The sequence below is a fragment of the Pagrus pagrus genome (genome assembly GCF_965226575.1).
Source record: "Pagrus pagrus genome assembly, chromosome: 18".
NCBI classification, from domain to species: Eukaryota; Metazoa; Chordata; class Actinopteri; order Spariformes; family Sparidae; genus Pagrus; species Pagrus pagrus.
In genome coordinates, this window is record NC_140202.1 from 12,007,559 (window position 1) to 12,031,133 (window position 23,575).

The 23,575-nt window shown below is 43.7% G+C and overlaps 3 protein-coding genes across 6 annotated transcripts; all 3 read right to left on the reverse strand.

Annotated features, from left to right (window-relative positions):
- Positions 1-238: 238 nt before the first annotated feature.
- On the reverse strand, positions 239-3,934 carry siva1 (SIVA1, apoptosis-inducing factor). The gene is made up of 4 exons (XM_084380951.1): positions 3,738-3,934; positions 3,207-3,395; positions 1,682-1,835; positions 239-472 (listed from the first exon to the last, which is right to left on the reverse strand). Exons 1-4 carry the CDS (start codon positions 3,856-3,858, stop codon positions 424-426), a joined length of 513 nt encoding a protein of 170 aa, XP_084237077.1. The 5' UTR covers positions 3,859-3,934; the 3' UTR covers positions 239-423.
- Positions 3,935-4,492: 558 nt separating this feature from the next.
- adss1 (adenylosuccinate synthase 1) lies at positions 4,493-8,867 on the reverse strand. Its single transcript, XM_084380950.1, has 13 exons — positions 8,597-8,867; positions 7,690-7,792; positions 7,547-7,609; positions 7,414-7,464; positions 7,260-7,326; positions 7,051-7,158; positions 6,888-6,969; positions 6,681-6,807; positions 6,447-6,601; positions 5,417-5,541; positions 5,166-5,263; positions 4,906-5,055; positions 4,493-4,664 (listed from the first exon to the last, which is right to left on the reverse strand). The coding sequence occupies exons 1-13, from the start codon at positions 8,783-8,785 to the stop codon at positions 4,612-4,614; spliced, it is 1,371 nt and encodes a 456-aa protein (XP_084237076.1). The 5' UTR covers positions 8,786-8,867; the 3' UTR covers positions 4,493-4,611.
- Positions 8,868-9,096: 229 nt separating this feature from the next.
- LOC311274284 (inverted formin-2) lies at positions 9,097-23,224 on the reverse strand. 4 transcript variants are annotated; one of them, XM_084381833.1, is made up of 23 exons: positions 23,003-23,224; positions 19,597-19,998; positions 18,102-18,217; positions 17,728-17,887; positions 16,680-16,713; positions 16,248-16,389; positions 15,960-16,092; positions 15,149-15,724; positions 14,112-14,257; positions 13,940-14,001; positions 13,752-13,854; positions 13,563-13,648; positions 13,354-13,454; positions 13,185-13,255; positions 12,991-13,098; positions 12,827-12,897; positions 12,611-12,731; positions 12,362-12,526; positions 12,069-12,171; positions 11,805-11,957; positions 10,663-11,544; positions 10,321-10,374; positions 9,097-9,669 (listed from the first exon to the last, which is right to left on the reverse strand). In XM_084381833.1, the coding sequence occupies exons 2-22, from the start codon at positions 19,991-19,993 to the stop codon at positions 10,322-10,324; spliced, it is 3,783 nt and encodes a 1,260-aa protein (XP_084237959.1). In that variant the 5' UTR covers positions 19,994-19,998; positions 23,003-23,224; the 3' UTR covers positions 9,097-9,669; position 10,321. The 4 variants fall into 4 exon arrangements, with proteins under 4 accessions (XP_084237959.1, XP_084237960.1, XP_084237958.1 ...); XM_084381834.1 differs by lacking the exon at positions 10,321-10,374; XM_084381832.1 differs by lacking the exons at positions 9,097-9,669; positions 10,321-10,374 and having other exon boundaries at positions 10,452-11,544.
- Between the last annotated feature and the right edge of the window lie 351 nt (positions 23,225-23,575).

Sequence of the window (23,575 nt, forward strand, 5' to 3'; positions counted from 1 at the left end):
CGATACATCTAAACATGGTGCTCCTTTAAATGCAATTTCTGTTGCGTGTCTATGCAAATGTGTCCTGTTTGGATGTGAAATGTTGTCTTTTTAATGTACCTTTTTCTACAAATGCAAGCGAAGACAAATTTCAGCTGTTTAAACGCCAAACATAGACAAGTATTTTCCATTTCTACAAATCAAAATACACATTGTGACTGTATCCATGAGGTACACCAGAGAGATCATAACACTTAACTGTATACAAAAGTGTTCAAGTTTATTTCAGTTAATTTTGGAATGCAATACATACATATATACAGACAAGAAAACATTTAGATCATATTAAAAAAATCTCAGGTGTAAAATGCAGTCTTAGAAATATCTCATGTGAGGCAACTACATATGTTCACACAACCTCCCGATCTCTCCTTGGACTTCCTTTTACGTCGAGCAGCTGCAGCATAGTACTTCATCATATTGCCCGCTGTAACTGGGGATCAAAGAAAATGGTACATTATAATTGTTTAGCAAACACTTAGGTCAATATTACACACTCAATGTGGGCAGTTTGCATTTCTGCATATTGGACATTGAACCATCAACCCCAAGAATGGCTGACCTGCTCCTCCAACTTCACAGGATACTAGGGTTTTCAAGTCTGCTTATTATAAGCAACCTTGGGTTGGTTTCTTTTGAGTGACTCAAAAACACTGGTGGTGGTAATTTATTTCTCATTTCTTGTTGGCTATTTTTTTTGTTCAAGTTCACTTAGAGTTAAAAAGAAACATGTGAAATGCCCATGAAATAGTTAACTTCTTCTCCCTTTAGTGAACAAGGCTTATAAAACATATTTAAACTTACTTTTAAAGAAATAATAATGAAAATAATTAATTCTGCTCAGCCTCAGTTTGCTAACTGTTGTACCAAGGCCACCAACAAAGGTTTTTTGACAGCGGGTAAGAACTTTGCTTCTTCATGCTCAAAAGATGAAAAGCAACCATTTTGCTTCCTGCTTTCATTGCTATTTGAAGTCTTAACATCCAGCAAATTCATACCTACAGCTCTGTTCATACCTTACCGGCACTCCAGCCAAAACTGATTAAAACCCAGCAAGGTTCAGGGTTGAGTTATACAAGTGTGTAATTTTCTTTATGCAAAATACAATAAATCTACTGGTCGTTTTGGTCCAGTGATGCACACAACCCTACAGTTCTACAGTCTACAGTTCAGAAAGAAAGAGAGAAAGAGAGAAAGGCACAAGAGGAATGCCTTTCACAGAAGAGATGAGAAACAGCTTGCATCGCACATCTCATATAAACATGTCTTTCATACAATGGCGAGTGATTTTCCGTGTGACACCTAATTAACCTTAGCATACACGGCCTCCGAGTTTAAAGGGCTCTAGTAATACTTTGAAGCCAGGATGACTAGAAAAAAAAAAACAACAAAAAAACACTGCAGCTAGAGTCCAGCTGGGGATGCAGTGAAATGTTTGGAGGGCCAATATTTTCCAGCCCACTTTAAGCTGATAAGGACAAATGCAGGTGCATAAGAGGTGAATATTTGCAGATATTCCTAGTTTTTTAATATAAATTGCACAGCAAAGTTGACAGCTGTATCAATTAGTGACAAAAAAATGCCACTATCACAATGATTTGGTGGAAAAAAGGGGTGAAAAGGAAATCAAATCTGGACTTACTCTGTGATGGTGCAGACGGAGCAGCAGAGGCTGGAGCAGCTGGAGCACTGTCGGGTACAGGAGGAGCAGGCTAGACGGTCACACTGGGAGCATGGTGTCCTGGACCCCTGGCTCTTCTGACACACACAGCAGCCTGTCGGAGCCACTGCCGGACCTACACACAACGCACACATCCATACAGTACACTGCGTGAGCATTTAGCATAGTTATGAAGTAGACAAAATGAGAATCTAAATCTGTGCCGAGGCTGACATCTGCTGGTGAAAAGCATGAACTGAACTAACCATCTCTGAGTGCAGTGAATGCTTGTACTCTGGCTTGTCTCATTTTAACAAACACCTCCCATCCTGAGTTAACTCAGGAAGTGTCATGTGACCACATAACATCCAGCATGTATCTGAGTGGCCATTAAAGGATAGGACTATATTAAAACCACGCTCACATGTACATAGTAACAGCTTATAATGTAATCTTTACTCCTGTTCATACTGGCCACACATACAGTAGATCCGAATCAAGTTGGTTTCTTCCAAAATTACAACTGTTTTAGTATGAAATTCCCTCTTTGTGCTTCCCCAGACGATGTTTCTGTGCTGAGCTACAGTGGAGGGATGGTAACACAAAGCGGGAAATTTCTACTCTTACTAGCTGCGGCTGATCTTTAGTAAGACTCTTTACACAGAAATAAGGAGAGCGAATTTTGTCCCTCCTCGCTTGCTTTAGGAAGTGATCTCAGGGCCAGAACAAACAGGATGACACCGATCAATAACTCTTCCAATGTACATATGGGCATGTTAATATCGTATTAAGATAGATTTGTAAAACTGTAAATCACATGTTAAATATATCACATGGGAGTTATTTGAGTAGATTTATGATTATCTGGTATCATGTTTTCCATGATGTATTACAGGACAGCTTATACACTAAACTCTGGATTAATGACATCTGTCCATGTTTGACTCTGGGATTTACACTTTGTAAGATGTTTAAGAGCAAATACAACCTTAACTTTACATGGTTGACTATATTCACAAGGTCGATTCTGGACTTTGTGAGGCTGCATTTGAGGATTGGCAGGTTACGCGAGTGCTTCAGATAGCCCAAGGTCTCCACTTTGTGTCAACATGTTTTGGATGACCCGGCTGATGTCACCTGCCACTTCACTACTCTGCTCGTATCAGTAGATGTCACTGTTCTCACACATTTGGACTTTGTTTACTCTCAGTGTGGATCCCGCTGAGGTTTCACATTTCAAACAAGGTGGACATCGCCCAAATGTGGTTAAAGGGGTAAGGGTAAGGCTCCTGCACTGTGACGCCTCACAGATTGCAAGTAGCTAAAAAAATAGATGTATAAATGGTTGGCTAGGTATGGTCTGTGGTCAGCTGTTGGAGAGGTCACTCATTGCAACTGGTGCTGTAAAATATGGTGCAGCCTCTTTGTTTGACACTTGAAAATGTAGTTGTCATCCTGTGTCTTTTACTTAAATATGTCTGGACAGCAGCCATCAGTCCAGGCTCACCTTGTGCACTGCTTGCTCTTGTCAGTCTCCCGTCATGTCCAATTAGTGTCTGTCCTCTCAGCAGTGCCTGACTGCATGCAGGAGTGTCAGCTTGTCCAGTGGGCTGTGGCTCGGAGCACCTCTCCTCTCCCGTCCATATTTTACCCGTCACAGCCTTGGCACCGTTGAAGAGCAAGCTCTTTGTCTTCTCTGGATAACAAAAACAGACACACTCATGACTGAAATTACGTGTGACCAACTCATCTGACCGCCACGGGGTAAACAGGGGACCAATGGCACATTTAAGCAAGACTGACTGCACTTTAACTACGCTGTGTTTGTTCATAGGTCAGCTGGTAGTAATGTCTGACATAACAGTGGCCATATTAATGTGATTTCATGAGGTGTACACGACTACTCGTCTTAGGAACACGAACAAATACACCAAAACTGACCAAGTGCGACTGTTAAATGTTTGAATCCAACGCAAGCAAAGGCAACTAGAAAATGTGCGCGACGACGAAGCTAACATCAACTTTAGCATGTACTTACCATAGATTTCTAGCCTGTATTTGTTCCCAAAAACGCCGTAGTTGTTCAGCTCCTGTTGCCCGATATGCATTTTGTACTGGGAGGAAAAGGTTTGAGGGAAAGGACAAGCTCGTTTCGGCATTTTGGCTGTACAAAAAAGTCCCCGCCGTTCTCCTACCTCCACACTTGTTTGTTGCGGGAAAAATGCAATGGAGGCAACAGGGAGCCAATCACACGCAGTCTTTATTGTCACATGGAAACTCAGAGCCAATCCGACGACTGCTCTGCTGTCACGTGACGTTTGGTTTTATAATTTGGTCCACATACCGTGCTGCCTTCAGGTGCTGTCGCGAATTTTGTATTTTCTGTTTTTTGATATCGGAAATGAATTGCTGAACATTGGACGATTGTAGTAAAGGTGAACACACCAGGAACGGAAGAATAACTATTTTCAGATATCAAAAGTGTGGAATAATGCCTACTTTATAATACTTCATACTTTACTTTGGATGATATTTTTTTCTTTTGATTAAATTAAATAAAGTAATGATCAACACAGTCCCAATATGTTTACTTTACACACAGTCAAGCTGGGTAGTATGATAGTGTGCCATAGATAGAGTGCCACCCTCAGCTTCAATCTGAAAATGTGTTTTCTGGCTTAGTTGCTGATGCGGCCATAGATTGATACTCCTCTTGTGATTCAATCTAATAACTGCATTAATAAAGAGAAAACACATTTGACTGCAACAAAACAAGTATAGCCAACACTGCTCAAAGGTTACATAGCTGTTATGTTTATTAACTAATGAAGAAGATAATGTTAGGTGATGAAACGATGCCACATCATGCCACACTGTCTGTGCTTCCATCAAGGGGAGACAGAGGTACGCCTCTAAAACATCTGGATCATGCACTCTCTGGACTTTCCAACACCGACCCACTTGACTAAAATGAGAGACAGAAACAGAGAGTAAGATTAGAAAAGTTGACAAAACTGTAGAAGTCATAATCATAATGGAAATGGATATTTCTGGTGTAGTGAAACAGTGCCACCCAACGAATATCATGCATTACTATGATTTTGATTTGGAGGCCTTCAGGGGCAGTGTTAACAATCGCTTTTTGCAATATTTATTCAGTGTAAAAGTAAGAACATATGGAAGTTTGTGATTTGTGTCAAACATACTGGGAACTCCAATGTGGTTCTCGATGAAGCGGATGTAGTTCTGTGCCTTGGCTGGGAGGTCGTTCCACTTCCTGGCTGCGGACGTGTCTGTCTTCCAACCAGGGAAGGTCTCATACTCAACCTCCACTTTTTGCAAAACGTCCATGTTGGCTATGATTGAAAGAAATTGTTGGTAACCAATCTTTAAATCAATGCTATCTTTCATCACACAAAGCAGATTGCAGGTCTTATTCCACATATAGTTCCTTCTGTTAAATCACCTGGGAAATGGGGAATTCTTTTTCCATTGAGTTTGTAGGCAACTCCAACTTTAATTTCATCCAGCACATCCAGAATGTCAAGTTTTGTCAAAGCAATGCTGTTGGACAGGTGACATGTCAGAAGGAGAACTGTTCAACATGCGATGATCATTAATATTCAAATGTAAATTTGGTGCAGAAAAGACTGTGTGCTTGTGATGTAGTGACCACACAACACCTGATCATTTGTTTAAACTGCTCAAGCCACTCACGCGGTGAAGCCATTAATCATGTGAGCGTATCTGACAATGACGAGATCCAACCAGCCACAACGTCTCTTCCTTCCTGTGGTTACGCCCACCTCATGACCCCTCGTCTGCAGCAGCTCTCCCACCGCCTGCAGTGAACAGGGGAAAAAGCACCCCTACCTGTTACTAAATTATTCATGAAAATTAATTATATCAGGCATTTAATAATCCTGCAGAAACCAGAAAATATGCAACCAGTACAGTAGTTTTATACACAGCTGAGTACAATAAAACATCATGTAAGTTGGGGGGGTTAAAGGTTTAATCTCCTGACCTATGCCCCTATGGTCAGTTCCCGTGACAAGTAACATAACCCCAGCTCACACAGTAAATTTATCCTGTACCCCACTCTGGCCCTAAATTTAACCCTGTGAACATGTGATCTGCATAAGAGGTAAAGAGTGTTTGAGCCCGTCTCACACAAAATTTGACAGCTGCACTCGGCCTGAGAACAAACTCACCCCCCTCCTCTCCCCTCTCCTCCAACCTACTCTACTGGCTGTGTCTGACACATGATAGCAAACAAACTGTATGTCTGTATGTCGATATCAGCAAGTTACATAACAGGTCATGCGTCTCTACTCTACTTTGTATGATGCAAAGGTCGAGAGGGCAATGAAGACATGTGACAACATTTAGATTAAGATACTGAAGCACTATCCGCACGGGTGACTTTCACTTTACCTAGGTCATTTTTTAAAAGGTGCAATATGTAATAATTTGCATTTTAAAGAAGAAGAAGAAAGTAAAGAAATAACAGTTTTGCCATTATGTCAAAGACATCGATGCATTGGGTTGAAGAGATATATACTGAAGTTAGCATGCTAACCAGCTAGCACCTAGCCACTTTATGGCCACAGAGTTAGCAGCTGTGTTTGGAGTACGAATTTGGCAGGTGGCTAACTTTTACATATAGCACCTTTAACACGATATCTTTAACTCAAGTGTGACTTTTGGGTCATCGCCACAACACGGAGTAACACCAAGCTCTTACATTGAGTTGTTCTGTTGGGAAGGCTCCGATTCCCACTCTGGTGGTGTAGGCCTTTGAAACACCAAACACATCGCCAATGTTCAGAGGAGGGATGCCCAGACCGGTGCACGCCCCGCCCACAGTGCAGTTTGATGATGTCACAAAAGGATATGTGCCTGAAGAGGATACGTTTATGTTACTATAGAACCCACTCTTTCCGAGATAATCACACATGCGTCAAGGTTTTATCGCTACCAAAGTCAATGTCAAGGAGAGCAGCGTTGGCCCCTTCAACCAGAATTTTCTTTGGAGGTCCATGAAGAGCTTCGTACATGTAGTAGACCCCATCTCTGACCATCGGCCGCAATCTCTCAGCGTATTCCTGCATGAAACAATGAGACAGGAATATGTTTTTTTTGTAGAATGACATTCATCACTTTTTATCTCATCGTCAGCTTCTACCTTGAGCTTTTTCAGTTGGTCCTCAACATCAACTGTCAAGGATGGATACATGGATTGGTACTGGTGGACAAGGTTCTTGAATCTAAAATAAAGGAAATCCTGAATCAATTAAAATTATACTCTTGGAAAGTGGCCTCATTGGCCATATTCCCATGATCCCTACCTTGTGGAGAAATCCTTAAAGTCAGCCAGGAGGTCACACACACGGAGGCCAGTGCGAGATGCTTTGCTGGAGTATGCAGGTCCGATGCCCTTCTTGGTTGTTCCGATGCTGTTGTCACGAAACACAAGCAAAAGAAAGTCAATGTGTAATGTGGCACATTATCTTTTGACGCAGCGGTAGCCTTCTGTCTGCCCTTCCCTAACCCTTACGTCTTTCCTTCTTGTGCTTGTCTTTCAGTTTCCTGTAAGCCATCGACAACCTGGTGGAAATCGAACACTGCGGAGGGACGGGCAAACAGATCAGTAAAACTTCAATGAAACTTCACACACTTAAAAACACTGGATTTATGCATACAGTACACACCAAGGTGAGCTCTGTCTGAGACGATTAGTCTCTTCTCCCAGCCTTTCAGACCTGGTCAGAGAATGGAAAAGACATCTATGTGAGCACAGTCATCTTAATTTACAAAAGTGCATTTTGTGTGACGTGTATTTACCTTTCTTGTCATTTTTATCGCCCTCCTCAAACAAGCCAGGTAGATGTATGACCACTCCATTACCTACAGGAGCAGAAGAAGAGGAATATGTAGACTGCGCTAATATTTTTTCACGATGCTGCCTCTGTAGCGCTGAAAGTTACCAATGAGTGATGTGCTTTTGGTGTTGATGATTCCACTGGGGAGAAGGTGGAAGTCATACTCCTTGCCATCCACGACCACTGTGTGTCCTGCATTGTTGCCCCCCTATGAATCAAAGCAGGGTACATATTATCACCATATTGTTTTGATGAATACAGTCTGATGTTGACACCAGAGACCACCACAGAAGATTGAGCCAGGCGTGCATGTCCTATCTTATATTTGCGAGACAGCGATAAGCCGCCCTCTTCCCAATTCACCCGGCTTTTCCAGCGCCTATTTTAACAGACTTGGCTTGGTGCTGGTGCATGGATCCCTGGCTAAGACCTGGCCTTCTCACATATCAAGCCACCCTGAGAATGTGACCTCGCTCTCGCCCGGTGGGTGGGGCTCTCAAGCTTCCAGAACACAGGGTGCTAGTCCTGTCAGTGGAGAAAGTATATGTACAACACAGCAACTGTTGGCAGTGTGTCCTGCTGCTGCAGTGACCTCTGATTTCTGAAACTGACCTGTGTGGAGTTGTTTTTATTATTGTGAAATTAGGGCATTTTAAATCCAATCTTTCCTTCTATAACCTCTCAGTTGAATGAGCCAGTCAGGGCAACTTTAGGTTATAGTTTGGAGAAGAATTAACAGAGAAATCAGGCTTATAAATTGTGTACTGTTAAAAATGTTAAATAATTTGAGTTTAATGTCCACCATTCCCCTATTACATAATTTAAATCAGTGCAATACAATATGATTCACTGTGACAGTCCCACATTATTCTGTTCCCAAATCACAGAGGTACAAGTGTTTCCACCCTGGCACCTGTTGCGCGCCACCAGACAGCCGCTAAATGACAGATAACATGAATCCATAGGGAAAATGGCACTGAAAGGACAAGTAATCACGAATCCAAAAATATACCTGACATCTGCAGACAACGTCGGCTTCAGTCGCCAACAAATCGACCACTTTTCCTTTGCCCTCGTCTCCCCACTGCGCACCGAGCACCACCGTCGCCTTGTTCCCCGTGTCGTTGCGCGATCGCTTCAGTCCGGCCGCGGGGGGTTGATTCAGGTTTTTGTGGTCTTTCGCCGACCAGGTGAGCGACATGGTGGCGGTAGCTATAGTCTGTCCGTCTCAAGGAGACTAAACTGTCTGCTAGAGTGGCATTGCCATATCTGTAACTTCATAGCCGATGATGTCAGAGCCAGACGCGCAGGAGAAGTGCGTCGCCGCGCTCAGACGATTAGTCTCCAGGGCGAGGAACCAGTCTTTCCACAACAGCCGCGGCGATGTATGACTGCAGACTGAAGCATTTAAAGCCCGTTACAACATTTATCGTTTGAGGAGCTTTTTCTAATTAATTCTGTTCGCCTCATTACCGCCATCTATGTGACAGGATTGATAAAACAACACACAGCTTAACAGTAAATTCACTTTTATTAAAATATATTTAACAATAAAAGTTACAATCCATTATATGATGTCCTTATATTTCCTGTTAGAGATCATTTGGATAATATAGAAAGAATTTAAGACACGATTTTCAAGCTGTTTTGTTTCGATGAGTAGAATTAAATATCTTGCACCAAACACTGCATCTTTCTTTCTCTAGGTGCTGAACAGTAAATAGAGCATATGGCAAAAAACACATTCACTGCATATTACAACAAGTATACAAAACATAGAAAGCATATTCAACTCTTCTTTTTCTGAATCAGAACCACTCATATACACAAAAGCTGACAACTCATTTACATAAAGTGACATGTTGTTGACACCCGTGCTGTGGGGATCCCAGCCCTGGGTGTTTTTTTTTTCCCCAACTCTTGTTCATCTTGAAAAACAAATCATCGCAAAAGGAAGACCTCTGCATCCTCTCCAAGGAGTCATTATTCATGTAGTCTCACAAAATAAATTAAACTTCAGTCCTTCCAGGTCAGAACTGCTTTAACATTTTCTTTTTCCTCTCGATTTCCTTTTTCTGGAGTCACCTACGGGAAACAAAGACAAAAATGAATACTCAGAATCGAAATGTGTCTAAATAAATTACTTTAATATCTTTTAAAAACTCTTTTTTTTTTAGTGGTAAAAACATCTTTAATGCGTTTACATCACACACTGGGTCTTTCATCAAAGTCAAGATTAACAAAGCACAGTTTACAGGAAGCACACGAGACTGTGTTAGTAGGTTAAACAGTCCCAGTTACAGATTTTGGGGGGGGCGATGGACAAGAAAATATGGAAGGAGAGACATAAAAAAAGTGACAGCTTTCATGAAAGTAACTCGGTCCACGATGACTTCACAAAGACTCCACAGACTGCGAGGCTGTTTGAGATCAGAGAATTTACTGAGAGGATTAATTTGCGGCACATAATCATACTTTCAGGATTAGTTTTCCTCTGGTTTGATGGACATTAGAATCACCTCAAGACACATTTGATCAATGCTGTTAAGATTTGGGGCCTGATCAATGTTAAAGCGAGAGCGAGTGTTAAAAGCCGGACAACATAGACAAATGGACTCCAGATTCCAGTTAGACCAACAGATGACGTGTTATTCGGGACAAAAGCGTCGACGGTGATTGAATTCATTAGGATGATATTCCTGCTTACAGTTTTGCCATCCCACCGACTGGACCTACCTCACTGCAACACACAGCCTTTTTTATGTTTAGTGTGTCCTTTCCCACTGTTACCTTGTGTTTCAGAACGGAGAACAGAGCATTTAAACAAACTGGCCATGTTTAAATCCATTCAATAATCAATCTGCAAATCAGGCGCAGCACACTGCAAACACAGATACTCTTTAATAAAATGCATGGGACCATGCAAAAATACTTATGAATACACACTAAAATAGCCCATACAGAAAATATAAAAAGTTAAATGCATTAAAAATAAAACAAATAAGGATTTCCTTTTAAAACATATGAAGAGTCTAGCATTCCAAACATGATCTTTATTGAAGTTAGTGGATGGATTACCTTGATTACTCTTCTTTCTGTTTCGTTTAAAGAGGCTCTGCTGTTTCTTTGGTTTGGGCTCAAGAGACGGAGGCACTGCTTCAGACGCTGATGGCAGATCTTCTGACCGCAGTCCATCGGGGACGTCGCACCCCTCGATGCCCTCACTGAGTGTTGTCACACTGCTTTTAGCGTCCGAATGTTTGAAACTCACGACCTCATCTTGGTCGGGTGTTTTTACGATAATGTGTTCCCGCTCCTCTTGACCCTTCTCTCGTCCTACACTCTCTGTTAAATCTCTGCGTATTTTATCACTAGTTTCACCTTTCCCACTTCCCTTTATATTGCTTTCACTGCTCTGTGGCACTTTGTGTGTATCAGGTAAAGGACTTTCTGTGATCTGAACATTCACACTAATATCCGCTGGCTCCTCAGGCATCAGCTTCTCAGGTACCAGGCTGGGGGTGCCCTCTAACACGGCCTCTAGCAGGTCCAAATCAGAGAGGGAAGATGGGCTGAGGGCGCTGCTCTCAGTTGAATCCAATGAAAAGCCATTTGTGGGGAGACATCGTTGGTGTTCGGCTTCACCCTGAGGCTGAGGTTGCGTCGGATCTGGCAAAGACACTGCAGGTTCCTTTGGGCGTTGCCCCTCCTGCAGCGACACAGGTCTTCCCGGGGGTGCCTGTGTCGTTATGGCTGTTTCTCCCGGGAGTGTGTTGGGAGGTGCAGCTGGCCCGTCTTGCACCACACTCTGCAGAGCTGGTGGAGTCTCCTCGGATGGGCTGATGAAACCGTTCACTTCTCCTGCGATGGGCAGGTGACCCTCGGTGGTCCGAGGTTTGGTGGGAGCGGTAGTGGTGGCCATGCCTTCGATTTCTTCGTCTGCAGGCTTCACACTTGACCCTGAGGGGGAGAAGTTGGTAATGTTGATGGTGAAGGTATATACATTTTGAAGATAGTTATCTTAAAATGGGGCGATATTTCACAGCAAGTAAAAGCGTATAAAGATCGGCAAAGCAACCAAGCAATGGAGCTAGCATAGCTAGATGGCAAGTGGGTGTTAAAGCGTAAATCAAAGAGCCTAGATAAAGCAGCGAAGCTGTGTTGAGGCTCAGGAGCGGAGCTAGGAACTGCGGATGGGGGCCGTAGTCTCTTGTCCTTACCAGACGGGCAGGTATCCCTATGCTTTTCACTAGAAGGGGGGCTTTCCGAATCGCACCTTGGCCTGGTCTTTCTTAGGCTGAAACCTTTCCTGATATCCGCCAGGAGGTGGTCGATGATGCAGCCGTCGTCCTGTGGCACGAAGCCTTTCTTGACTGGCAAAGGAGAGGTCAGAAAAGAGGGCTTAAAATACATGATGGTCAAATTACATTGTGGTTAGGCAATTGCCATTACAGTGGAAGAAAAGTGGGCTCTTTACAGCTTACTTATTTTTCCATTCTCTCCCTTCTGTCTCTTAGACTCTTCCTCTGCCAGCTGCTTCTTTCTCTTCTCAGCCTTGGCCGCCTGCTCTCTTCTGGTTTTGTTTTCCTGTTAGCATCAAAGTCAGGATGTCACTCACTGCCAAGCATACAGTGTACATAGCAATTTGTCTTTGTATCGTCTGAGCAGAGACATAACAACATCTTTCAGTTTTTACACAATGATACCATGTTCTGAAGAAAACGCTACCCCCGTACCAACGAGGACTACTTAACCGTGACAAAGTATCCTCCCTGACCTTTAGTGCCTTGATGAATAGTCCTCGGAAAGTCTTGATGGTTCCAAAGAGTTCCTCAAGTGACAGCTTATTGGCGTCTTCGCACAAGTAAACGGCCAGCTCGCTCTTCTTCTTCTCCATTGCAGTGAACCTTTCATTCAAAGCTCGACATGCCTCCAGACTTTCCTGCAGCAGAAAAAAAATTAGCTTTTACCAAAAAACAGTAATTACTTCTTAAATTTGTTGGCAAAGCAGAGACGATCATCTTACCTCAAGAATCTTGGCATATTGCTCCTTCACCTCATCCTCAGAGTTGGAGACCTTCTTGGCGGTCTCATTCAGTCGTTTCAGTAAGGCACTGGCTTCTGACTGAACAGAGTCCAGATTAACTCTGAGGACAAAGGTAAGACCTCTGGTTATATGTCTGTTACAGATGCTCCGAGGACCAATAAAAAAAGCTAAACTAGATGTGAAAGCTTTCTATACCCTGCTGCTTTTTCACAGATCTCTATATCATCTGGCAGCTCCAACAGCTCCGGGTGGTTCGCCTCCGCTTCCTTTACAAAACAAGCCACACAGAGCGTAATTAAAGAGGTCATAATGAAGAGGAAAAAAATGAAGTTATGGCAGCTGTGAGCCAGTTTGTGTACCTCCAGGATGTGATGAAGCAGCGTAATGCGGCTCTTGTTGGCCTTGGTCTCTGTAAGCTTGAGCAGAGAGCTGATCTTGAACCCCTCGGCGTTCCCTGTGTGACTCCCCTGGAAGTAGACCGATAATTAAAAATGCAAGCTCTGTCTAAATGTCAGCGGAGGTGAAAAATACATGAGAACGAAGAGGTCCTTACATAGTTGAGAAAATTGCCGACATCCAGGATGAGCCTGCAGAAACTGGGCATGAGCGTGCTCATTTTGAGGGCTGGGAAATTGGTTGCAACGGGTTAGTTTGATGATATAATACATATGTCTAGCTGGATAGCTGGGGAAGGGTGAGCTAAAGGCGTAGAGTTTACTTACACTGACAGGCCTCCTCCACCAGTTTGACTTTAGGTTTGAGCATATCCAGCACTGATGAAGTCTCCTCACACAACAACATGCACTCAATCCTCAGCTGATAGCTGGGGAGAAAAGCCAGAAATCAAAGTAAATAAGGATCCAAGTATGACGTACACATGTAGCACGCTCATGATTACCAGTTCAACCAGTACTGGAGTAAAAGAAGTTACCATGGCACGGTGAGGAGGGAGTTGTAGAAGCGGTCAACATTAGCCAGCTTTTCCTTTTCTCCTTGGAAAGACTTCAGATTTTCAATCTGAATAAAAAAAAAAAACCACGACAGTGAGTCATACTTGCCATTTTAAAGTGGGCCCTTAATGATAGATATGTGCGCAAAGAGTCTGGAGCATAGTACAAACCTCATGCTTCTCTGGTAGGAGCTTTAAAAGCTGCTTTAGCACCTCTACATCAAACCTCGAGCGGTCCCCATTCTGAATCATGGCTACAAAGTCCTCATTTTTGCTGGGCAGAGAAAAGAAAGATTGAGCTGAAAACTCAACCAAACTATATTTAAATAAAACCATCAAAATAATGTGTCATATCTTACCATTTGAACTGCTTAAGGAATATGTTCAAATTCAAGTTTTTCTTTGGATCAATGAAAGTAATCTATATTGAAAAAAAAAAGGGGGAAAGTGAGAGAGGTACATTGATCATTCAGCTATGATAATCAGGTGTGTTTGTTCTGAGGAGCTGTGTCGAGTGTTGACCAAGCGCACCTCTTTAGGCTCCTTCTTGACAGGAGCAGCTGCCCCCTTGTCTTTGTGCTCAGTCACCGGGAGACAGAACAGCTGCTCGATACTGCTGTAGTCCGGCTCCCGAGGAGGAGGCTCTTTCTGTACCGAGGCCCACATGGAGTGACCATCTGCGTGAGGAAGAGAGGAGACTGTCACGAGCTCATGTGGCACCATTTTGTATCAACATCACACCATGGCTGAAACTCATTTGAAGTTAAACACAGGGGAATCCTCTGCAACACCTCTCCAGTTTCATCTCGTTCCTGCAGTCGATTGTTTGAGATTCACTGTACTGTGAAGGCTGTTTTCACATTGGTTGCTTTAAGTGTACATTTTGTCCGTGCCGACTGAAAATCTGATTTTAAGAGGCAGGCCTACAAGCATTATTGTGACATCACAAATCCAATCCTGGTCCAATATTCAGCATACACGAGTGACCTGTGGAAACCTGAAGCCTCCAGCGCACACACACACACACACACTGAGAATAGACTTTACAGTGAGGTAGGAGACATCTTGTATCCAGCTGTTAAACTTTGGGAACTAAAAATAATTACGTATTCATAAATCTTGGAATTTTGAAGTCATTTTAACAATTTTAATGAAGCCAATAGAACTTTTCTGTGGGAATATCAAACCCAAATTATTATTGCAAGTAGTGTTTTATACACATCCTAAAACATGGGCAGTGGGGATCTTTAAATAATAACCAAATCTGGAATAATGGTCCATTTAGTTTATGTGTGTTATAACTCCATCAACTATCTTCACAGGTGCCTTCTGCCAATGTCTTCACTCACATTTCCAATAATCCTGTTCCATTTCAACATATGAAATGGCCTGAGGGGTCAGTAATATCTTGACAGATGGAAACGTTCTAACATTTTAATTTTTAAGTTGTAGTATACATCAAAGTGGGCTCTTAAAATGAGATTCAGTCAGGACTTGCTTCATAAAGATAAAAGACAGACCGTCATTAAAATAATTTGCTACTTCACAGGAAGGTTTTATCCACTCACCAGTAACAGAGCGGAGTTTCTGCCAGTTGAGCTTCTTCATCCTCAGGGTGGGGCAACGGTTTGCTTTCATGGGTGCACCGCACCCCAGGGTCTGACTACTCATAGCCACTATCATGCCTGGGGGAGGGGGAGGTGGAGGTGGCATGCCTGGACCGCAGGGCAGTGGTGGTGGTGGCGGAGGTCCTCCACCCATCCCTGGCAAGGGTGGCGGTGGCGGAACCATGCCTGGACCACAGGGCAGTGGTGGCGGTGGCGGCGGCATTCCAGGCAAGGGAGGGGGCGGTGGGGGTCCGCCGAACCCTCCAGGTAGCGGTGGAGGAGGCGGAGGAGGTGGTGGAGGTGGGCACTGGTTAGACATACTAGGTGGTAGAGGAGGAGGAGGAGGTGGGGGTGGAGGAGCGGCACACAGCGGCTTCGGAGAGGATGTGACGTCCGACTTATCTTTGTCCTGATGGTCCGGGTCAGTCTGCACCGCCTTGTCCTTTTTGGCCAGCAGCCCGTCCACTTCATGATGACCCTCATAGCCTTTGGAGAACATCAGCCGCTGCATGATCTTCTCAGACGACTCCATCTGAGCTGCACACACACACACATACACACAGATGAACCTCATTTGTAACGACGTCTCTCGCTAAAACAAAAGCTCTCAGCCGTCCTGTCAACAGCTGCCTCCATTTCATCGCTATGATCTGTTTTCCTGGATAATCACACCCCTTCATGCACAAATTACATAGGTGGCTATTATCAGGCCATTAGCCTCTTCAGAGTGTTGGCCTAACGAGAATATATTGTTGCCTCAGTGCTGACTCACAGTCCTGGGCCAGCATTATGGCTCTGTTAGTGATGGCCTCCAGAGCCAGCCAGATATCAGAGCGGCCTGGCCCGAGCACCAGCAACGTCTGCAGGATGGACAGCAGCTGGAGAGAGGCTGGAGAGCTGCTCACCTGCACACAACACATGCATGGAGAGCTTGTCATGGTCACAAAAACTAAATGAATTAAACTGTGTTAATCAGAGGCATCTGTAACATTGATTCATTCAGTCTCCTATCTAACAGATGATCTTAGTTCTTAGTAGGAGATGATAAAGCCAATCACACCTTGTTAAAGAGTGTAGTGAAAACCTCCAGGTGATTACTCATGTCAATGCCCCCGTAGACCCGCAGCAGCTCCTCATCATCTTCAGCCATTGCCTCTTCGAAAGCTTCACACTGAATTATCAAGTCTTCATCCTCCTGCTCCCTGCACACCACCCACATACACATCACTGATGGGGGACACTTCATCGCATTTAAATGCCACACTCAATTTTGTAAAAAGCAACGGTAAGGGCCTTTTACACAAATTACTGTCATTAATGAATGCAAATTGCGCACATCTTTTCCTAAAAGCACAGGTTACTTGATTACTGAGATTGCAATGAATGTGAACTTTAAAAATAACCTTTAAAACTTAAGTTGTCGCATAAAATCTGCTTTAAGAGTTGAAGCGACTGCCAAAATCAAACATGAACAAACAGAAGGGAGGCTCACCTTAACTTTGGCAGAATATCAAGTAACTGAAGCCCTGCAAGACAACAATAAAACACAGCTCTGAGTATCACAGCACTCAATTATCAGTTTTTTAAAGAAAAGTTTATCTTAAATAGGTGTCACACATCTCTCCATTGTGCCATATGTTAGTTTTTTTGGGGGAAATGGCCGGAAGACACAGGTGAGCAATCAGGCAGAAGAGGAGTGGCCAAACAAATGGCTGATTGGTGGTGGGTGGCACTATGATGAATTGAAGAGGATACCAGAGCTGCAACAGTTCGATATTGTTACAACAAATATCATATTACGATTATTTTGACAGATAGTACGTTTGCAATACGACTCACAATCAGTGCAAATGACCATTTTTGCATTTCAATTTTTTATTTAACTGAAAAAACTATTAAAATCATGATGATGTGACATTTGTTGTCCCTCTTCTGTCCCAAACAAACTTATTTTATTCGTCTGCTATCGATGCTATCTCTGCAGCACTGCACTACTTTACCATAAGGCTGTTTTGTGACACGTTTTGACTTTATCAGAAAAACTGCAGCTTCTGCGATTTGCACAAGAAGGTCCTCAGTCCAAGGTTAATCATGTCCACAACCCATAAGAAAGAACAATGCACTATAGAAAACAGACGCATGGATAGTTTCATTCACTCACTTCCTCACAAACACATCATCAAAAGCACATTAGGTCAGTATGAATCAATCAGTGCTAGAGTGACGGCATTTTTCGTCAAACTGAAACTAAAACCAAAAGTAAAAGTCACTTGTTATTGTGTGAAATGCATGAATACACAATGCTTTATCCACTTGAGGCTCGCTCAGTTCTCGGGCATTTTGTCAAAGTGAGAATGAGGCCGTTAGACCTATTCTTAGACGGACCCAGTGACAGAGATGTTTGTAATAGAGCTCCTGCTGATGGCCTGCTTTCCTCCCTGCACACTTCCAGCGCTCTGTTTACCACAGTTTGACCTTACTCATGATGAGGCTCCAGACTCCTTATTAATTTTTCAGCAGCAGCCGATGACAGAACCTACCGATAAACTCCTTCCTGGTCTTATCTCTCTTCCGGAGGTCGTCTGTCCCAAAGATGATGGCGTTGATGACACTGAGGAGTGTAACCATGTACGGGACATTATCTGTGGCCTGCAGCTCGTTCATGATCACACTGAAGCGATACTGCCGTGTCTTCACGCCCTGAAGGAGAAATCAAAGTTAGTGCAAGTGAACATTGAGAAAGACTGCGATTCTACAGCATTTTTAAATAATGCTTATACTTGTAACTAACCACTAGAGGACACTGTTACGGTATATATCACTCAGAGTGATGATGGGGGATCATCTGAGGTAAATCCCACAATAGCTCAAAAACAAGACGTTAGACAATTGACACAATCTCACATCTACTTACCTTGTAGTGGTCCAAGGCATCCAGTGCCAGGCGATGGCCGTCTGTGGAGAACATGCTGAGGGCGGCGAGCAGCTCAAACACTTGCTTCTTCACCATGGTGTTGGAAGTGTCCAAAGCTGTGGAGCATTATGATCGCACACATCAATACAGGCCGAGAGCTGTTTCTCTTAAAGCAAACCCCCCGTCTCTACTCATTCCCCCTCTGTGTCTTGAGCACAATGCTTTGTTTCGTTTCCTTTTCGGCAACTCATCTTGAACTTTGCCCTGTGAAAGATGTGGCATTGTACAGAAGATAAACATGTTGTTTGTGTGTGTGCGAAGGCGGGGAAATCCAATATTCACAGCAGACTGCGACATGTAATTTTTAGGGATCTCCCGAAGTAGCTCTAGATGACTCATATGTGTATAAAGCTGAGTCCATGACTGGGAAATTCAGCACAGCAAGGTGAGTCACAGAGAACCATCTAATCAGCTTAGTTGTGACCAGCGTAAAGGGCCATGTTAATAGTTTTTTGTACTTAATTTACAAGTAAATGCTGTTATGCCATTGATAATATTTAATATATACATTAGAATTAGGCCATGTAAATGTAAGATGTGCTAAGTGTAAATGTATTTTATTGTATATAATATTTCTGACTGATGAGTGTTTTTCCCTGTTAAGATTTATGCTACACTAGTCTCTCCTGCTATAGGGCAATTTGAGTCTGTTCCTTGAGTCTTAGAGGATATGTTCACCCAAATATAAAAATTCAGTCATTATCTACTCACCCCCATGCCGATGGAAAGCCTGGTGAAGTTTCGCTGTCCACAAAACATTTTTGGAGCCTCACCACAAAACAGTGTTGTAGCATTCTCCTTAAGAACTAAAGTAGATGGGGACTTGTTTCAAACGGAGAAAAAAAAAAGAAAAAACGGAAAAAACAAAACAAAACATAAAATGGCTCAGTACAGCTTGTTCAACGTAATCCATGTTGCGTGTAAATGACGTCTTTTGAATCAATTTGGGGGCTTCTGGAGACTTGAATTACACAGGACTACATGTATGGAGCCATTTTGATGTTTTGCTGTGAAGCTCCAGAAATGTTTTGTGGACTACGACACCTCACCTGACTTGACCCCCCATGCTGACTCATCAGCATGGGGGTGAATAGATAATGACTGAATTTTCATTTTTGGGTGGACTTATCCTCTCAGTGCAGTATGAAACTTCAGCTTCAACCCAAGCAGGATGTGGTGCAACAATTTTTCCCCTATGCCGCATCATTTGACAGCTAATCAAGGGTAGTTATTAGAAGAAGTGCATGTAGAAAGTGGATATGGTAGACCACATGATTCAGAATCATTTACAGAAGTGGTGAGGAAGGCTTTTAACAAGTTCCCTTTACAACCAATTTCACAAAGTTTCACAAATGAATAAACAGGTGGATGTAAATATTCTGGCTCAACTGTTCACTATACTTAAAATATTATCTTTATGTAGGATGTGGTTAACCTTGGGAGAGCTTCCGAATGTATCCCTCATTCTCTATAATGAAGTGGATCCCTGCTGAGGAGTTCATGACGGCCCGCACGCAGCTGACGCAGGTGAGCTGCAGAAGGGCGTCAGCGATGCGGGAGCATCCCCGCCCCGAGAGCCGGTCCAGGGCCTCCAGGAGGAGATCCAGCCCACTCAGCTCCAGGAACTGGACCATCCATGTCTGATCGCTGCCCTCCAGGCGGCGCTTCAGCCCCGAGTAGTTAACCACGGTGGGGACTTGCAGCAGCCTGATGCACAGCTCTGGATCAGCGCTCTCCAGGTTCGCCTCCTGCTGGGTGTCTGAGTCCTGCGAGGAGCCCAGCCGACCCCTAACTGCCGCCCACTTCTTTTTTCCATCTGGCTTCCCTGACATAATGGCTGTGGAGGAGAGAAGGTAAACACATTTTTGTCCGTGTTAAAGGGAGGCAATTTTCAGCTATTATTTTTCAGAGACCTGCTGAAATCTGCTGTTTTTTGACCACTGACGTCTGTATGCTATCCAATGATTTCGTCCAGTACACAGCGTCGTCAGTGCTATCCAGACGAGAGGATGCAGGCCAAAACAAGGCCTTATCAGAAAGGAAAACAGAATAGGAAATGACAACACTGCACTTCTATGGATGGCTAAAAGATATGTCAGCAGTCCAGTCATCACCAGCTCTGCCAAACATTCCTACTTAATCCTGCTTGAAAGAAAGAGACGCACGTTGGCTCGTCAAAACTCTCTGCACAGCCAGGCTCAGTGTTCTTTGGACAGTGCACAACACAAATTACTATATCAATAAATGTGTTTCCAAGCTAATTACTGATATATAAACATTGGGAAATATGCACAGTGCCCACACATGAAACACTGACATGAATGCACACATTGATCCAGCAAGTGCCCTTCTCTGGCCAAACCCCAGAACACAGTCTGCTCTTGTACTAACCTGTCTCACCCGGGCTTCTAAAAAACTACCGCAATGCATGTAACCCGTATAAACATGTTCCCACACTCTAATAAAATCAACAGGATAATGGTTCGGGCCATAAAAGGCTAAAACTTTACTAAAGTCTAAAAATACTTTGTTTTTGAGCTGCTGATATTAGGTGGACCAGCATAAACAAACGGCATGACTGGTTCTTCTGTCTCCAGTTCTGTCCTGTTGGTTTCACGCTTGGCAAAGATAATATATACAGATGAGACACCGAGTGATGAGCGTGAACAAACACAATGCACTGCAAAAAAGGTCACTCAGGGAGGCAGGCTGGGAGGACTTATCGCTCTCTGTTTTCCCATGATTTTGCTTTTCGTTGCTGCCTTGCTCTACATGCCCAGAGCTCTGTAAACTGAAGAGAACAGAAGTAGTGACTTGTGAAAAAATCTGACAAATCGGACTTCTATTCGCTCTGCGGAGTCAAGGTAAAACGAGGCTTTTCTTTTCTCACATATTCTGGCAAGACATTCGTCAGCTCTGACTGCAGCATTTCAGTCCTGCTGCCAGTGTGAGAGTGTTACCGTGGCAGCAAGCAGGCAGACAATGGTGTTTTTACAATAGGCCTTCTCAATTCCCTTCAAAGGGCTGCGTTCATTAGCCACAAAACGGGGGGGAACGCTCCCTGCCCCCGTTTTTTCAGGCTAATAAGAGTTGTGTCAGCCAGGCAGACACTGAAACACGTTCTGATTCAGGAGTACATTGTGCTTTCTTGTTCGGCGTGAGTTTCGGGAACCAAAGTTGCAAGTGGGTGCTTGTGATCTGGTGATTTTTCACAGGCAGGGACACGCTGCTAGGGGTTCATTGAAATGCGCTGAGAATTTCTGTGAAATTGATTCACTTCCCGCAATTGCCATGGTTATGACTATGACACCTCAAAGGAAACGGGGTGTGTGTGTGTGTGTGTGTGTGTGTCATGTGTGCTGACTCCACTGCTCAGGAACTTTGCAGAGAGGAAGGAAAGGAGTTTCCCGGGACAAGCAACTTGGCTCGAGATAAACTTGTGTGACAGCTCATGTTCCTCTTTATGAAATTTCAGTTCCATTCCAAAGGATGCTGACCCACTCCTGAGTTGACAGATATTCTGCTCACGCGCTCAAACATCTGGGTTACACGTCGAGCGACTTAAAAGATCTCCTGCGACAGAATAAAAGAGGAAAAAACAAGCCATTTGCATATCCTTTTGTGCGCCCCTCAAATATCGCCAACTTTAAATCGCCGACCTTGTCTGCCAGAGCTCCCACATGTACCGCTAATAGCAGGCTGATTCACTGCGCACAGGACGAGCCTACTCATCTGTCCTCTGGTTAAGCAGCCCACGCAGCAGCCCACTGCTACTGTACAGCATCAACACTTGTGAGCACGCAGAAACATTTCCTCCGCTTTATTTCCTCTTGGACATATGCAAAGCTTATGCAGGAGAATTTTTTTTTTTGTTGCTACAACTGCTCTGTGCACGTCAGCAATTACAAATGAGTGGACCAAAGTAATTGATTTAGGGGGATTTAATCAAATCTCCTGGACTAGTGAATACAGTTTTCTCTGAAGTTCCATATGAGTATTATAATTACCTTCTTTTAAATTAGATTGGACCTCTCGAGCACTGAAATGCATGGTGGGATTCATGGTGCACATTAGAAACACACGTTAACACATGGGAACATATGTTGCATGGAGATGGCATGATTATACAAGCGTCATCTGAACTGTTTCACAGCATTTGCAGGATGATTATTACCACTGGAAACATCTGGATCACATTTAGCTACTTGTTATCCTAACCTGCCCTCCTCCACCCATGTCTGCTATTTAAGGGAGTGACCGACAAGCACATTCTGGAAGTTGAAAAGCATCTTTTAGTTGGAGTTTAGTTTCATTCACTGATTCACCAGAAGCTGTCACATTGATTAAAAAAACAACAACAACCATATGCTCCAACACGCAGCCTTGAAACTGAAATCCTCAGTTCAAGTGGATTTTTGGCAACACTGTGTTTTTTTTTTCCCCACCACAGCCTTCTTCCTCCTCATTCTGTCCAAGGCAAGAAGGTTTAGAGGGAACAGCCGCTTACCACATACCAGGATGGCTCGACAAGACTGTGCCACAAGAGAAAAACGGCCAGTTTGTCAATCTGCATTATGCAAGATGCCACATTATGATAAAAACGCACCCAAACAGCGGCATTTAACGGTGCAACATCAGTACTTTGCGCTTTGCGTTTACCACCCCCCCACACACATACCAGGGCACATAACGGGACCAGTCGTCTGCATTGTTGCGAGTGAAACACACCAGAATAACACAACCATAACGCACATTACTTTGGCTACATCACGTGTCATGTCATAGCTCTATGCACTGTTGCATCGTTGTGGATCACCCACGGGCTGAGTGTGATGCCTCACCTGGTTTTATTCCATAGATGTGCACTTGAAGAATCGCGTCCTCCGGTGTGGCTCAGACGGGGGGGCAGCGCTCTGCAGTCATCCAGAGTCAGGCAGCCTTCACTCGGACAAAAAAAACAAACATGCTCCCCTGGAAATTTCGGCACTGTGCGGCAGGGAAAACGCCGTGTGGTATGCGGATGGCACCGCTTTCAAATCGCCACGGCCCCTCAGCGTCCACTTACTTGTGAGACTGACGGTGTCAATGCGGCAGGTTACAGAGCGAAGACATCCGGTCAGTGCTTTCAGAATAAAACGTGTGCGTGGAGGAGCGCAGTTCTCATGTGGCAACAAGATTCAGCCGAGAAAAGAAAGAGCTGCAGACACTGGTGAAGATTAAATAAATACAGTTAAGTACAACTTATATTATGCGACATTGTGTCTCTATTATGAAAAAAAAGGAAAACAAGGTATCACTCATGACAGAACAACACCCCCAATATAACAAAAACAACACTAATGTTAAAGGAGCACTATGTCGTTTTGGGAAAGAATTTTTTTTATGCCTAAACAAACTAAATAAACAACCTTGCT

Excerpts from the sequence above, each read along its gene's own strand:
- LOC311274284 (XM_084381832.1), bottom strand. The coding sequence starts at position 19,993 with ATGTCAGGGAAGCCAGATGGAAAAAAGAAGTGGGCGGCAGTTAGGGGT. Across the intron at positions 15,725-15,959 it reads CATAATGCTGGCCCAGGACT|CTCAGATGGAGTCGTCTGAG; the intron begins GTGAGTCAGCAC and ends GTGTGTGTGCAG. Across the intron at positions 13,455-13,562 it reads TCCCTCCTCACCGTGCCATG|CTATCAGCTGAGGATTGAGT; the intron begins GTAACTTCTTTT and ends TTTTCTCCCCAG.
- adss1 (XM_084380950.1), bottom strand. The coding sequence starts at position 8,785 with ATGTCGCTCACCTGGTCGGCGAAAGACCACAAAAACCTGAATCAACCC. Across the intron at positions 7,465-7,546 it reads CGATAAAAATGACAAGAAAG|GTCTGAAAGGCTGGGAGAAG; the intron begins GTAAATACACGT and ends TTCTCTGACCAG. Across the intron at positions 6,602-6,680 it reads TCTCCTTGACATTGACTTTG|GCACATATCCTTTTGTGACA; the intron begins GTAGCGATAAAA and ends TATCCTCTTCAG.
- siva1 (XM_084380951.1), bottom strand. The coding sequence starts at position 3,858 with ATGCCGAAACGAGCTTGTCCTTTCCCTCAAACCTTTTCCTCCCAGTAC. Across the intron at positions 3,396-3,737 it reads ATACAGGCTAGAAATCTATG|AGAAGACAAAGAGCTTGCTC; the intron begins GTAAGTACATGC and ends TTTGTTATCCAG. Across the intron at positions 1,836-3,206 it reads AAGAGCAAGCAGTGCACAAG|GTCCGGCAGTGGCTCCGACA; the intron begins GTGAGCCTGGAC and ends CGTTGTGTGTAG.